General features: G+C 39.0%; 1 protein-coding gene across 1 annotated transcript in view; it reads right to left on the bottom strand.

The window, feature by feature from the left end:
* Positions 1-14,128, bottom strand: part of MBD2 (methyl-CpG binding domain protein 2) — a 56,384-nt gene that overhangs the window by 31,362 nt on the left and 10,894 nt on the right. The window contains exon 2 of the mRNA XM_074994348.1: positions 8,468-8,627. Within this exon, the coding sequence (XP_074850449.1) occupies positions 8,468-8,627 (160 nt within the window). The remainder of the gene's footprint in view (positions 1-8,467; positions 8,628-14,128) is intronic.

Here is a 14,128-nt window from a genome sequence, read left to right as displayed (position 1 = left end):
TCAAGAATTTCTGGCTAAAACATGCCACATACTTAATATACGCTGTATGTTCATCAACAAAAAGAGTAATGTTTGGATTTTCAAAGCTTAATATTTCAGAAATTTCAGGTATCTACCAGATGAATATAAAAAAAAAATTATCGATTAACATGAGCCATACGTAATCCTTTACACCACAAAAATGCGGTAGGTTACAATGTCTATGTCTACACTAGCCCCCCCCACCTTTCAAAGCGGGACACTTTGGGATATGCTAATGAGGCACTTCAATGAATATGCAGCTCCTCATTAGCATAATGGCAGCTGCAGCACTTCAAAAGTCCCACTTTTAATCGCACACGGCTCATCTACATGGGGTCCTTTTTGAAAGGACCCCACACACTTCAGTATCCCCTAATTCCTATAACCGAAGTACGACAATGTAGGCCCTAATGAGTTTTAATGCCTTCTACATGTGTCGATGAATATTTATATAGCATTATAGGTGATACACATATAATTGCAATAAAATGTTGGTTTTAGCAGAAAAGTAATTATTCTGAATTTCCCCTTGCCATTGGATTATTGTTTTATGCAACAATCCAACTGTCATTGTAACTGCACAGTCTTGCGCAGCAACAGTTATGTTTTGTGTTTCTAGTGATAGATCTTATCGCCAAATAGGAATAAGGGGTTTTGAAGCGTGCACGGTCCTTTCGAAAAAGGACCCTGTGTAGATGAGTCAAGCATGATCGAAAGTGGCACTTTCGAAGTGCTGTGACTGCCTTTATGCTAATGAGGCGTTGCAATATTCATTGCAGCACCTCATTAGCATATTCCCAAAGTGTCTCATTAGCATGCCCCTTTCGAGGGGGGGGGGGCTAGTGTAGACATAGCCATTATGTTTATACACTTTTTTTTAAACAACCAAAATTGCCAGTTTTAGAATATAAAAAAAAATATTAAGTGATCACCACTATGTACACAAAACAAAACTCCTGCTGCACAATTATTACTCATTAGGGCCTACATCCTCATGCTTTCCCATGACATACAGTAACGTTGCAAGGTTAGCACTTGTTCAAGATTGGAAAAGCTGCATTCAGCATCAACTGGATTGCCAAAATAGCCTGAGTAATCTGGTTAAGTCCTAGCAAACATGTGTACACGTTTTTTTAAAAACTAGAGAGAGAAAAGTGCCTTTGGTACAAGGAAATTAATTTACAATGTTCAACTAAATTACTCACCCACCCACAAGTACACAATTCAGTAGTGGTATACTTTGTTCATAGCCATTGCAGTTGCAGGAGAGTCCACCAACATGCTTGGGATCAAGGATTCTCACATCATTACAATATATATAGATGTGTGTCTTGGTACTGTCTGTCTGTATCTAAGTACATACGCAGTTTCGCTGCACAGCTCTGAAAAACTTGATGCTTGATGTTGTTCAGTGCATTCTGTCTTCTGTAGTGAAACACAGCTAGCAGCTCAGGTGCCATGTTGTACACCGCTGTTGGTAACGTTGACTGTGATTCAAACTTAAGTAGTGTCTGAACAAGTGCAGTTGCTTCTACTGCAATAAAAACTAAATCTCCCACAAGCAATTCACTCTGTAATAAAATACTTGGCTCTTCTAAAACACCAGTGGCAGCTTCACTTCAATTTCTCAAGCAATGAAACCCTTGTAGTACTCCACATGGTGGCAGTGACAGTCTACGGCTTTAAATCAAAGTATTTCATCTTGCTAGAAGTGGTTGCAGAGGTAACATCAGACTTCAGTTGATATCATCTCTGAAATGAGCACATCTGAGGAGAAGTCTTCAGAACAGCTTTTTCATTAGCGCATGCAGTCAGTCCACTTCTGTATATAAACTGTCCTAGCATTCTTCCATTAAGGCTGTAATGGGTGCTCTGGAGGTCACAAGAATGCTGTTGGTTAAAATGTCACTTAAATGGTCTTTGAATGACTCTTACAGGTATTTTTACAGGCCACATAAGACTACATTTGAAAACTCAATTCCATGAAGTACAATGGTCTTTATAACTACTCCACAGATGCACAAGTTGTTAACACATTCTAACTCTACTGTTTCTGTGAACTTGGAAGCAGCTGGGCAATCTTCTGAAACCTGCATCAGATCTATTAGAATATTTGCAACATACCAGTGTAGGCTGTCTGTATCTTAACCCACAATTATAGTGACATGTTGATTCTTCAATTCAGCAAACAGTTGTTGCTTGTTTAGTTCAAAGATGCGGGAAAGATGGAATTGTCTCAGGATACTTGCTTGCAGGAAACAGGGTCTGTTTCATATGTGCTTGTTTAGGAATTGTCTCATTTGGGGACTATCTAGCTTTTCTAGTGCAGTATTTGCACTGCAACAGTCCTCCAACCACTCTTTTACTATCTCTTCCCTGTATTTTCATTTTGTCATGGGCAAACACTCCATCAATTGAGAGATGTGCCTCTGCTACTGTAACGTCCCTGTTCTCTGCCCTTCATTTTCTATTTTCCATTGTTACAACATAATATTGACCTCTAATGTGGTTGACCATGTGTTCCTTTTTTAAATATTCAGAGTCAGGAACTTTGCAGCAAAATGTACAAAATAACTTGGATCCATCCACATACATCTCATCTTTGCCAAAATCTTTAAATATAACCATGCTTAACTATTTGGACATACATGGAAAATGGCTCAAATGCCCAAAGCACAAAGGTGGAAAATCATATGGAATTTGTAATTGCAGAATGAAGGGTAATTTCCAGAGGGGGGCGGGATGGATGGATGGACATGGCAATATTGTCAATTTCCAGAAAACACTGGCCCTAGGAACATCACAACCCTTTTTCAGGGTGTAAAAACGAAAAGGTGGCTGGGGGGCACCCATATCTCTGTGGATGCCTAATAAAGTCCACACACAATAAGTTACAATTCTCGAGTCATGCTTCCTTCAGCAAGAAACATGCGTCCAGAACCTCTGAAGACCTGGGACATTTAACCGAAATGCTGGATCAGCTGCCTCTAAGAAGTCCATAGATCTGATGCTACAAAATTTTATTTTCAGTCTGAATATGTCTCCTCAGATTCTAACTGGATCATCTTATGCCTTTTTTTGCAATTAAACAGCTCCTCTTTTGAGAAAACTTCTCCCTGTGTAGAAAGGACATTTACCAATTGTGGTCTCAGCTATGTTACCTTCATTGTACTATAAAAATGAGTTCTCTATGAGTACCAAAGAGAGTGAAAAAAGGAAGACTAAGTATTGATACCAATGATATGCCAGTCCCAGACAGCTTTTCTGGATTCTTTGCTCACAAGTGTGTAACTTATTGCTAACATCATATTGAGCAACCAATTTTCAGACTAGAACTAGATCTCAAATTGCTTGTTCACTTTCACAAGAGGTATAGCTAATATAATCTGGCAGGTTTCCATGTACATGTATTGCATACATAGACATCCGCTGTTCACAAGGGCTGTGTCTACACTAGCACTGCACTTTCGAAAGAGGCAAGCAAATGAGAAAACTGAAACTGCAAATGAGGTGCAGATTTATGTATCTGGTACCTCATTTGTCTATTCTTTGGAAAGAAGAAAAGCAGTATAGACACGGCTCCTTTCATTGTACAAACTTTTTTTATGAAACCATAACTAGCATTCATTCATGGTTGTTGGATTATGCTCAAATAGTTGCTTCGTGATGGATGAAGTGGCACTTCTATATTTCACTTATTGATTTAAATTCATATAGCACTTTGTGTCCTTTGTCATGAAGCATTCCAATGCACAATGTAATGAAGTGTTCAAAAACTGACTAATAAAATAAGTTATGGTTTTCAGTTACCAATATACCTGTTTTAAAAAGCTGAATATTTTTAATGAGAATGAGCTAAAATGCCAAAGACTTCTTTGCCAAGTTCTGATGCTACTTAATTAACATCATGTAAAAGCAGCTCTCCCCAAATACAGTCATTTTTCTCTTCTGGGAATTAAGGTATTATAGCATCAGCTAGGCATGTCAATGCATCACTGTGCTACATACATGCTTCACCCAGCTGTATTCTTCATTACATAATGTTTCTATTCTAGCAGAAATCTCTTCCAGAAGGCCATCCTCTATCCTCTTTCTGGAAAAGAAACTTCATACAGAGTGCTACTTGACTGCTTTTTTGTTTTGACAGTATATAGACTAGCACAGCTTTCTCTCTGTTACTGTTTCCTACAGCGTATGATGTAGAAAGTTACAACAGTATTACTTCCAATCCTTTCCAACCAGATGAGCTTTAGGTCACTCATGATATACATGTCTAGTTAGAGAATTGTCTGGTATATTTTTCTTTCAAAATAAAGAAAGCCACCAATTTGACAGTGTCATGGAAGGCATTTTTACAGCATAATAGTAGTGGAAAACAATAGCACCTATTGGTTTTTGCTCAAAACTGCCTTGGATTGCCTATTCAGTTCTCTCTTCAGAAACTGTTGAATCAGCAAAATGGATTAAAACGCTTAAAGTGTGCAAATTAGAGGTGTTAAAAACTATTTGAAAAGCTTACTGTAAGACAAACAAAACTCCTCCTTCCCCTAACCCAACAAAGCCATCAATCAAGAGGATTTTGTTGCTAATTTTGTATGTTCAGTAAATCCACTGCTATGTAATCAGGATGCCCTGCAGTTTATATCGAAGATAGGATGACAGACTGTAAGTGACCCATAAATGCTAACAGCACAAAGAATAAGAGAACCTACATGCTGGTTTCAAACAAAAGCTACTTTAAAACTTAACTAATACTGTACAAGCTTTATTATCCAGCATCTGCAGGAAATAAGGGATGCCGGATAATAAAATGCTCCAAACATTCAAGCTGGGTCCAACGTCTGAGCCAGCCCTATGGCAACTGCGGGGCAGCCAGCTCCAGCCAGGTAACCAGCCCACAGCATGCCAGTTAACCACATGTTCCAGTTATCTGGGTGCCAGATAACTGGTCTTTTTCTATTTGTTAAATGGATGATGGAAGAGAAAAAAAATTGTACAAATGCAGAGGTCTTGTCCATTGCCATCAGCATATATATTTAACTGCCTGAATATGGTTAAGAAAGACGTCTTAGCTGCAGATTTATATTTCTTCCCTTGCAAAAGATATGAAACAGCCAAATGATTTAGAAACCACTCATTATATACTGTACACAATAGGTAGCATGGTACATATGAATACGCTTATACACAAACTTGCAAAAAATAAATCTGTTAGAGGCATTGCATAAGAATTCAGTTATAAGGTTTAATAGCACCACATCTCTGCTCTAACAATTATGGATGAAAACTCACAGATACCAAATTTCAAGATTAAAGTTAAAGTCCTTTTTACTGAAATAACTCCTGATGAAATAATCTGGAAGCCCTCAAAGTACCCATTTTAAACATTACAGAATATTAACTAATGAAGTTTGCTTAAGAAATTGAATAGTCGGGTAGATTTTGATCTCACACTGATGTCACCTCAGGATAGTTTCTATGATTTCAGGAGCATTGCTCTCCATTTGCTCTAATGCAAATATTAGAAAATGGTCCTGACTTCAATATATAAAATTCTGAAAAACTCACTGAATCACTTTGAAAAAAGTGCACATCTGTGGGGGTGCTTTTTAAAAGCATTCATTAAATGTAAAAGATCACCAAAAACTGTGTGGTATGTTCCTTCTGTCATCTGCCATTAATTTAATCTTGTGAACCCATGTCCTGGAAGCCAGATACAGCTTATTATGCATTTTCAGCCACTGTCTAAAAACATAGTTGTCAATATAAATGAAAAACATTGCAATTTGTTTGAAGAGCTCAGCAGACAACTTTGGAAAGAATCCTTGCAATATAAGGATCACCACTGCATCTGTCACCATGGTTTCAAGGTGTTACCAGTTCTGGCTTTATAGGTCATTTTCCTAACATGCTGTATCTACTACCTTTGCCTGTGTAGCTTTAGCCTCTCTAACCCTGTTTTTAAAAACTGCTATCCAAAAGAGGACTGCTTTTTCCCATTAATAAAAAATGCATGATGAGGTCTTTTTTCACAAACCCCCATCTTTTTTAGAAAAATCAGGGTGGATTGGTTTAAAATCAAGGCAATTTAAATAATTGATTAAAATCATGATTTAAATTAAAAAATCATGGATTTATATAGATTTCCTAGTGATACTTTGTCGTCACATATCTTTTCAAACAAAAGTGCAAATTGGATCATTAAAACATGTTAATTTACAGCTCAGTACAGCAATTTTGCAATGTCTAAGAGGTAATACTTCGTGTGATTTTAAGAACTTCATTACTAATTCAGGAAATTTTATGTAATACTCATTACCTGTGTCAAGCTGCAGGTACAGCAGCAGTTCATTACAATGGTAAGAACTAAACTATACACAGATTTGCAGCTGCAGTAGTCTGAGTTGCTAGCTAATGGCTGTTCTTAAAACTTTTTTAATTTCAATTTTTATTGACTAACAGACAAGTCCTCAGCACACTAAATGCATGCTGTCCTTGAAACTTCTATAAATAGCTCTCTTCTTCCACACACTCACTGGCATTTTGATACAGATCTGATTCAAAGCTACCAAAAAAAACCTGAGACTGACTGCTCATAATGCACTCAATTTTGGAGTAAGTCCCACTGAAAACAAGTACAGGACAGGGTTCCTTTGTGAAAGATGAGTTATACTAAAGTAATATAGAGAATAGCCTTAAGACATCACCATTATGGCCTGTGACCATGATGATATTTCAAAATACGTGGAATATATCATGTAATGTAAAATAAGAAAATGATACTCAGGCTACATCTATACTAGGCAAAGTAAGTCAACCACAGATACGCAATTCTAGCTACAGCAACTGAGTCGCTAAAATTGACGTATGTGCGCCTGGCTAACTTGGCTGTCCATACTGAGGAAGGCTGATAGGAGAGTTTCTCTAGCTGACCACGACCCCTGAGAGACTGATTTCACGCATCCATACTAGACATGTGAAATCGAACCCTGAAAGATCAACCTTGAGTGGGTTGATCATCCAGGGTAGTGTACACGTAGCCTCAGTGGCAGCTGGCAACTCTAGATTTCTCTTACTGCAGCCTTCTGTACTGTATACTTGGGTGACAGATTCTACACCGAGCCAACAAATTAAACAAGCCATAACGATTAGCTAAGAATTTTTTTTTTAAAATCTATCAACATCCACCTCAGCAAACAGCTTGGAAATTCTCTTGTTAAATGTAACATGCTAAAAACAGAGTGTGTCTCTTGAAGAATGATGCACTGAAAAGCTGATTCACATTGTTCTTCGGTCATATCTACATTTTCATCCATATCATTTTCTCCCATTAAGCAGTTTTCCTGAGGTTTCATTCTTGTAGCTAAGCCCCACATCATCTTCTTAAACTTGAAATATTTTCCCTTTTACCCACAGAACAAATTTTCTCAGAATAGTCCCAGAAATGGTCTCTTTTATACCCAGAAACCAGGGCAGTTTTTCTATGGCACAAATGTAAGAAACTATGGATGTGCTGAATAATGTCTTGCCTTCTTCTATCCAGTACATTCTATATTCCTTTCTGTGTTGCCTCCATCCTTTCCTATATATTGTCTCTCTTTTGGCAATATTTTAACTCTTTAGTGCTTGGCTTAGGTCCTCCACCACATAAGAACAGAACAAAAACAATCCTATCCAGCCTGTGTCTGTCCTTCCACATGTTCGTTTGATAAGAAACAGAATTTAAGAAGCAAGAGCTGGTTGTCAGGCTGGAGACACTAGATAAGCAATTAATTCATTTTTTGAGACTAAGAATAGGCGTAGCTTATTTGTGATCAGATGTTAACTGTAACTTATTTCAAAGTTATTCTTTTTTTTAAAAAACTATGATTTAAATAAGGAAAAATCTGCTGTTTTTAAATCACTGATTTTTACCTACCCTGAAAAAACTGCTTCTTTTTGATGTATAATTTTAAGTCACCAAGGTTTGTGTAATTCTTATGTAACTGCCTCAAAAGAGAAGCTTCCTGGTACTTACAAAATAATGAGAGACATTTTAACTCAGAGCAGAAAGATGACCACAAGGGCAAAAAGCTTGACAAGTGAACAAGATAATCTCTTGACGCTAACTAACAGGTGTTATTTAAAAATGTGTTTTCAACCTTATTGTTCATCAAATGAACTCTACTGAAATTTATTCTCGCAACGCACACACGCCAACTCCTGAATTATAGTTTAAATTTGATGTTCAAGGTTTAGCCTTACCTTGACTGTTCCTTGTAGCAGCAGAATATTGCCACAACTCAAATAATAAATCTAAAACTCCATAACAACTAAAAAGATAAACACATAGAGCAGCCTGCTGCTCAGGTTTAAGCAGAAAAAATTGCTAAAATGTTCTAGGAAAGAGGAATTTTAGGATCTGGTGTAGTACAGATACTCTTATACAGAGTATTTACTAACAAACCTTATTTTGATTGAGAGAATCATTCCTCAGTCTCTGTTTGTTCTTCTGTAATTTACTGGGCATCATCTTTCCTGTTCTGAAGTCAAAACTGCTGAGATCAACAGTATTTCCCAGGTATCTTGCCAATTGAGGTTTGCTTCTGAACTTCTTACCACTTGGACTAAAAAGAAGAAAACACTTTAGTATGATTTGTTGTATGAAATGATACAGTCTTGATTTCTTAGAACAGTTTTCATGCCTTTTTAATCTATATTTTAAGAAGTTTCCATACCTTTAGTCTACGCAGTGTGGTCCTATGGTGTGTTTATGCATTTATCAGGCAACTGAACTGAGGAAGCATCATGCATCTAAAATCCAGTCCCAGCCTTTCCTCAGGGTAATAACCTATGGTTCAGGCTGACGGACACAAGTATGCACTATATTCTGGAAGGTAGCTTTAAATGGAAATTCAAACTGAATTACTGCTTCAGCTACTCTAGTTAACTGTAGAACGCCTGCAATGCAAGATTAGATTCTGTCAAACTGCAGAAAATAATTTGCTCTGTATAAGATGTAGGGAAGTAGACTAGGCTTCAACTGACCATCCATTAAGCCAATCACTGATTAGCGTTAGACTGATGCAGAAATAGGGTATGATACAGCATGACACCATATGTATAACCCACTGCACTAACGCTGGTATCAAGCTGGAGAATAACTGAGCAGTAAGCAAACAAGCAGCAAGATAAATGATAAATTATATGAAGCTAATAGTCACAGCTTTGGACCAGCACGTACCATATCAACATTCAGACTACACAGTGTCAAATGAAATGATGTTTGTTGCTTTTTGTCTCTTAGGCTTCATTTAGCTGATGAATTATGAACACTACTCTTTTCTCACGTGCTCTTTTGAACATCATTCGCAAACATTTGGTTTAAGATCATCTTAAAACTATGTTATTTCTATCATTCTGCATGTGTGACACACACACACACTTTTCTAGCCCTTAACTTTCAATAAGGTGCACACAGATGGACACCTATACCTATTCAGTCCTTTACAATCCAATGGGCCCAAGGTTTTGCTGAAATGCACCTCTTTGCAAGAACATAGGCCAAGCCGTTATTCAGTAAAATAAAATCAACTTAAATAATTAGTGCTGCCTTAATAAGGCTTAGAAATTTGACAGAAACAAGGTATTAAGAAACTATAAATAAAAACTTTTGGTCTATGACACAGTAACCTGTGACCTCCTCACAGCATAGCTGTGAAACACGCATACAATATTGTCACTATATCAAAGAAATAAAGTGTCTTAGGTAGTGGCAATACAGCATTCTTACTGAACAACGATAGTGTGAAAAAAACGTGAACTTCCAAGATCCTGAAATACACAAATTAAACTAACGGAAAACATGGTTCCACCCCTGCTCAGAACCCTCCCACCGTGGTACTAGGAAACTGTTATGCTGTACTTGATACAGGACACAAAGAATTGCCCCGTACAGCAGAGGAGAAGCCTCCTACCCACAAGGCTGGCAAGTCTGCTGCCACCACTGCGAGGAGGAAACACAGAGCAGTGGTGGTCAGGGACTCTCTTCTGAGGGGGACGGAGGCACCCATCTGTCACCCTGCATTTCATCTCGGGAGGTATGCTGCCTGTCGGGGGTCCATATCCAAGATGTTATGGAGGTGTTGTCGAGGATTATCCAGCCCTCTGACTACTATCCCATGCTTCTCAACCATTTGAGCACAAACGATACTGTGAGGTGTGATGCTGAGCAGGTCAAGAGTGACTTCAGGGCTCTGGGGGCACAGGTGAGGGAGTCTGGGGCACAGGTAGTATCCTCCTCAATCCTGCCTGTCAGTGGCAGGGGCCCAGGCAGAGACAGGTGCATCCTAGAGGTGAATGCCTGGCTTTGAAGATGGTGTCGCCAGGAAAGCTTTGGCTTCCTTGACCAGGAGATGCTATTCCAGGAAGGACTGCTATGCAGAGATGGTGTTCACCTTTCAAGGAGAAGAAAGACCGTATTTGGACACAGACTGGCTAACCCAGTGAGGAGGGCTTTAAACTAGGTTCAACGGGGGCAGGAGAGCAAAGCCACAGGTAAATGGAGAACATGGAAACCTGGGAGATGGGTCAGAAATGGGAGGCAGCATGGGCAACAATGTCAGAGTAAAAAGAGGGTCAGGGCAAAACAGGGAGGCAAGATCAAATCACTATCTTAGATGCCTATATACAAATGCAAGAAGTACGGGTAATAAGCAGGAAAAATGGAAGTGCTAATAAATGAATACAACTATGACATCGTTGGCATCACGCAAACTTGGTGGGATAATACACATGATTGGAATATTGGTATTGAAGGGTACAGCCTGCTTAGGAAGGACAGACAGGGAAGAAAGCGGGGGGAGGTGTTGCCTTATATATTGAAAATGTACACACCTGGACTGAGGTGGAGATGGACGTATGAGATGGACGTGTTGAGAGTCTCTGGGTTAGACTACGAGGGGTAAAACACAAGGGTGATGCCCTTCCAGGCATCTACTACAGGCCGCCTAGGCAGGTGGAAGAGGTGGATGAGGCTTTTTTTAAACAACTAGTAAAGTCATGCAGGGCCCTGGATTTGGTGGCGATGGGGGACTTTAGCTATCCAGATATATGTTGGGAAATTAATACAGCACTTGGAAGGTGGTAAGGTGATAGGAAACAGCCAGCATGGATTTGTGAAGAACAAATCATGTCAAACCAATCTAACAGCTTTCTTTGATAGGATAATGAGCCTTGTTGATAGGGAAGAAGTGTTAGATGTGGTATACATAGACTTTAGTAAAACATTTGATATGGTCTTGCATGATATTCTTATAAAAGAAACTAGGCAAATACAATTTAGATGAGGCTACTATAAGGTGGGTGCATAACTGGCTAGATAAACCGTACCCAGAGAGTAGTCCTTAATGGTTCTCAATCCTGCCGGAAAAGTATAACAAGTAGGGTTCCGCAGGGGTCTCTGTTAGGACCGGTTCTGTTCAATATTGTCATCAATGATTTAGATATTGGCATAGAAAGTACACTTATTAAGTTTGCAGATGATACCAAGCTGGGAGGGGTTGCAACGGCTTTGGAGGATAGGGTCATGATTCAAAATGATCTCGATAAATTGGAGAAGCGGTGTGAGGTAAACAGGATGAAGTTTAATAAGGACAAATGCAAAGTGCTCCACTTGGGAAGGAACAATCAGTTTCATACATACAGAATGGGGAGAGACTGTCTAGAAATGACTACAGCAGAAAGGGATCTAGGGGTTATAGTGGACCACAAGCTAAATAAGAGTCAACAGTGTGATGCCGTTGCAAAAAAAGCAAATGTGATTCTGGGATGCATTAACAAGTGTGCTGTGAACAAGACACGAAAAGTCATTCTCCCGCTCTACTCTGTGCTGGTTAGGACTCAGCTGGAGTATTGTGTCCAGTTCTGGGCACTGCAGTTCAAGAAAGATGTGGAGAAATTAGAGAGGGTCCAGAAAAGAGCGACAAGAATGATTAAAGGTCTAGAGAATGTGACCTATGAAGAAAGGCTGAAAGAATTGGGCTTGTTTAGTTTGGAAAAGAGAAGATTGAGGGGAGACATGATAGCGGTTTTCAGGTATCTAAAAGGGTGCCATAACGACGAGGGAGAAAACTTGTTCTTCTTGGCATCTGAGGCTAGAGCAAGAGGCAATGGGCTTAAACTGCAGCAAGGGAGGTTTAGGTTGGACATTAGGAAAAAGTTCCTAACTGTCAGGGCGGTCAAACGGTGGAATAAATTGCCAAGGGAGGTTGTGGAATCTCCATTGCTGGAGATATTTAAGAACAGGTTAGATAGATGTCTGCCAGGGTTGGTTTAGACAGTACTTGGTCCTGCCATTGGGGCAGGGGGCTGGACTTGATGGCCTCTCGAGGTCCCTTCCAGTCCTAGTGTTCTATGATTCTATGGTCATACAGGTTGAACCTCTCTCGTTCAGCATGAGAGAATTTGCTGAACCAAAGGAAGTTAATATTGTCTAGCAGCATTACTAACACTTTCTTGGCTTTTTGGGCTGTTAGAAGACATTTAGGGATAAATTACACATAAACAGAACAGTACACAGAGACAGGACTGGTGGCTGTAAACAAACATTACAGGACCACGGGAAACTCGGCCACACCCATAATAAGTGGATATCCAGCTAACTAAAATCATGACCGATTACAGACATTGCCAGATGACAGTGCACCAGACTAGAGTGTTTCAACCTGTATTTTCAGACAGATTGCTTTGCACTGGAAGCTAAGAAAATCAAAGTACTTTAGAAGTTGCATAAAGCCGTTTATTCTTTCAAAAATATTTTGACAAGATATTCAGCATGGTAGACTATCTACTGAATTTCGCAAAGAAATAGTGAAATACGACAAAATACAGAAAATTGGTATTATCTGAAATAATACAGCCTTATGGAGAGCCAAAGTTAACAGAAAGGCTGAGTAGAAGCTCTGATCAGTAGGGAAAAAAAGCATTATAATATGAGGCCAATCACATGAGTGGGAGATGCGGGGGAAAAAAGGAAGACATTTTCTAACTTTGGTAAGCTACCAGTAACAGACTAAAAAGAAACAAAAATTCTAAACTAATGTGCGAACAAAAAACAAAATTACTTTCTACATTTTTGATTCTTGGGCTGGCTGTCATTGCTTAAATTGCAACCCGTGGGGAAAAAAAACTACTTCAAAAGATCAGACACAAAAGTAAGTTGCTAATATGGAAACAAACTTCCACATTGAAGATGTAAACTATTTGACACTTCCATCATGTGCACCCTCAACACTCACATGGGAAAAGTTCTGTTTACAAGGGTTTGCCAAATTTCCTGTTTTCCAACTAAATGATGAGAGCTGAATTTGCCGACTAAGTCATTTTTTGTGAATTACCCTCCAACATTTATTTATTAACATGAAAGTGATACTCAGAAGGGACAAACTAACAATAATCCTGGAATCAAAGTCTATATTCTCTGTCCCAAAACCAAGCTTTTACTAAATCGAAGCTTTATAGGTTCTTCATGTATATAACCATTTTAACTGATACTATTAAACTTGGGAATGAACAAACTGATTCACTGAGTAGCTATCAACCTTGTAAAAGAATCCTGATCACCAATTTTCAGCAAAGTGCATATAGGTTAAACATTTTTTTCTCTATTTCCCTGTGTGACCTTTCTTCTCTTGTACAACTGGCTAGAAATTTTTTGCCAGAACATTTTTTCAGGTGGAAAATGCTGATTCCTCAAAACAAGTATTTTGTGGAAACATATCAATTTCAATGAAACTTTCAACAGGGAGGCTTCTCAGTTTCAGGATGGTATATCTAGTCAAAACCAACTCACAGACACCCCAAAGCCAATAACTCAGTGGTCAGGGTACGTGCCTGAGATGCACGAGACCCAGATTCTAAATCAAGTAGAGCGGTGTCTTGATAGACCTCTCAGCACCAACTGACAGTGGACACAGGGGCTGAACAGGGCTTTATAGAGAGCCCCTCCAGGTCAAATACATATGCATAATAGGTCACCAACAGGTGGCTAGTGAGAAACCCTTGTTACCTACCAACTCTATGTTCTTGGAGAACCAGGGCACAGTACTCATGAAAGACCTCTCTTCTC

Source organism: Carettochelys insculpta, chromosome 5, assembly GCF_033958435.1.
Source record: "Carettochelys insculpta isolate YL-2023 chromosome 5, ASM3395843v1, whole genome shotgun sequence".
Lineage (NCBI taxonomy): Eukaryota > Metazoa > Chordata > Testudines > Carettochelyidae > Carettochelys > Carettochelys insculpta.
Note: the sequence above shows the minus strand (reverse complement) of the source record. Positions and strands in the feature narration are given on the sequence as shown.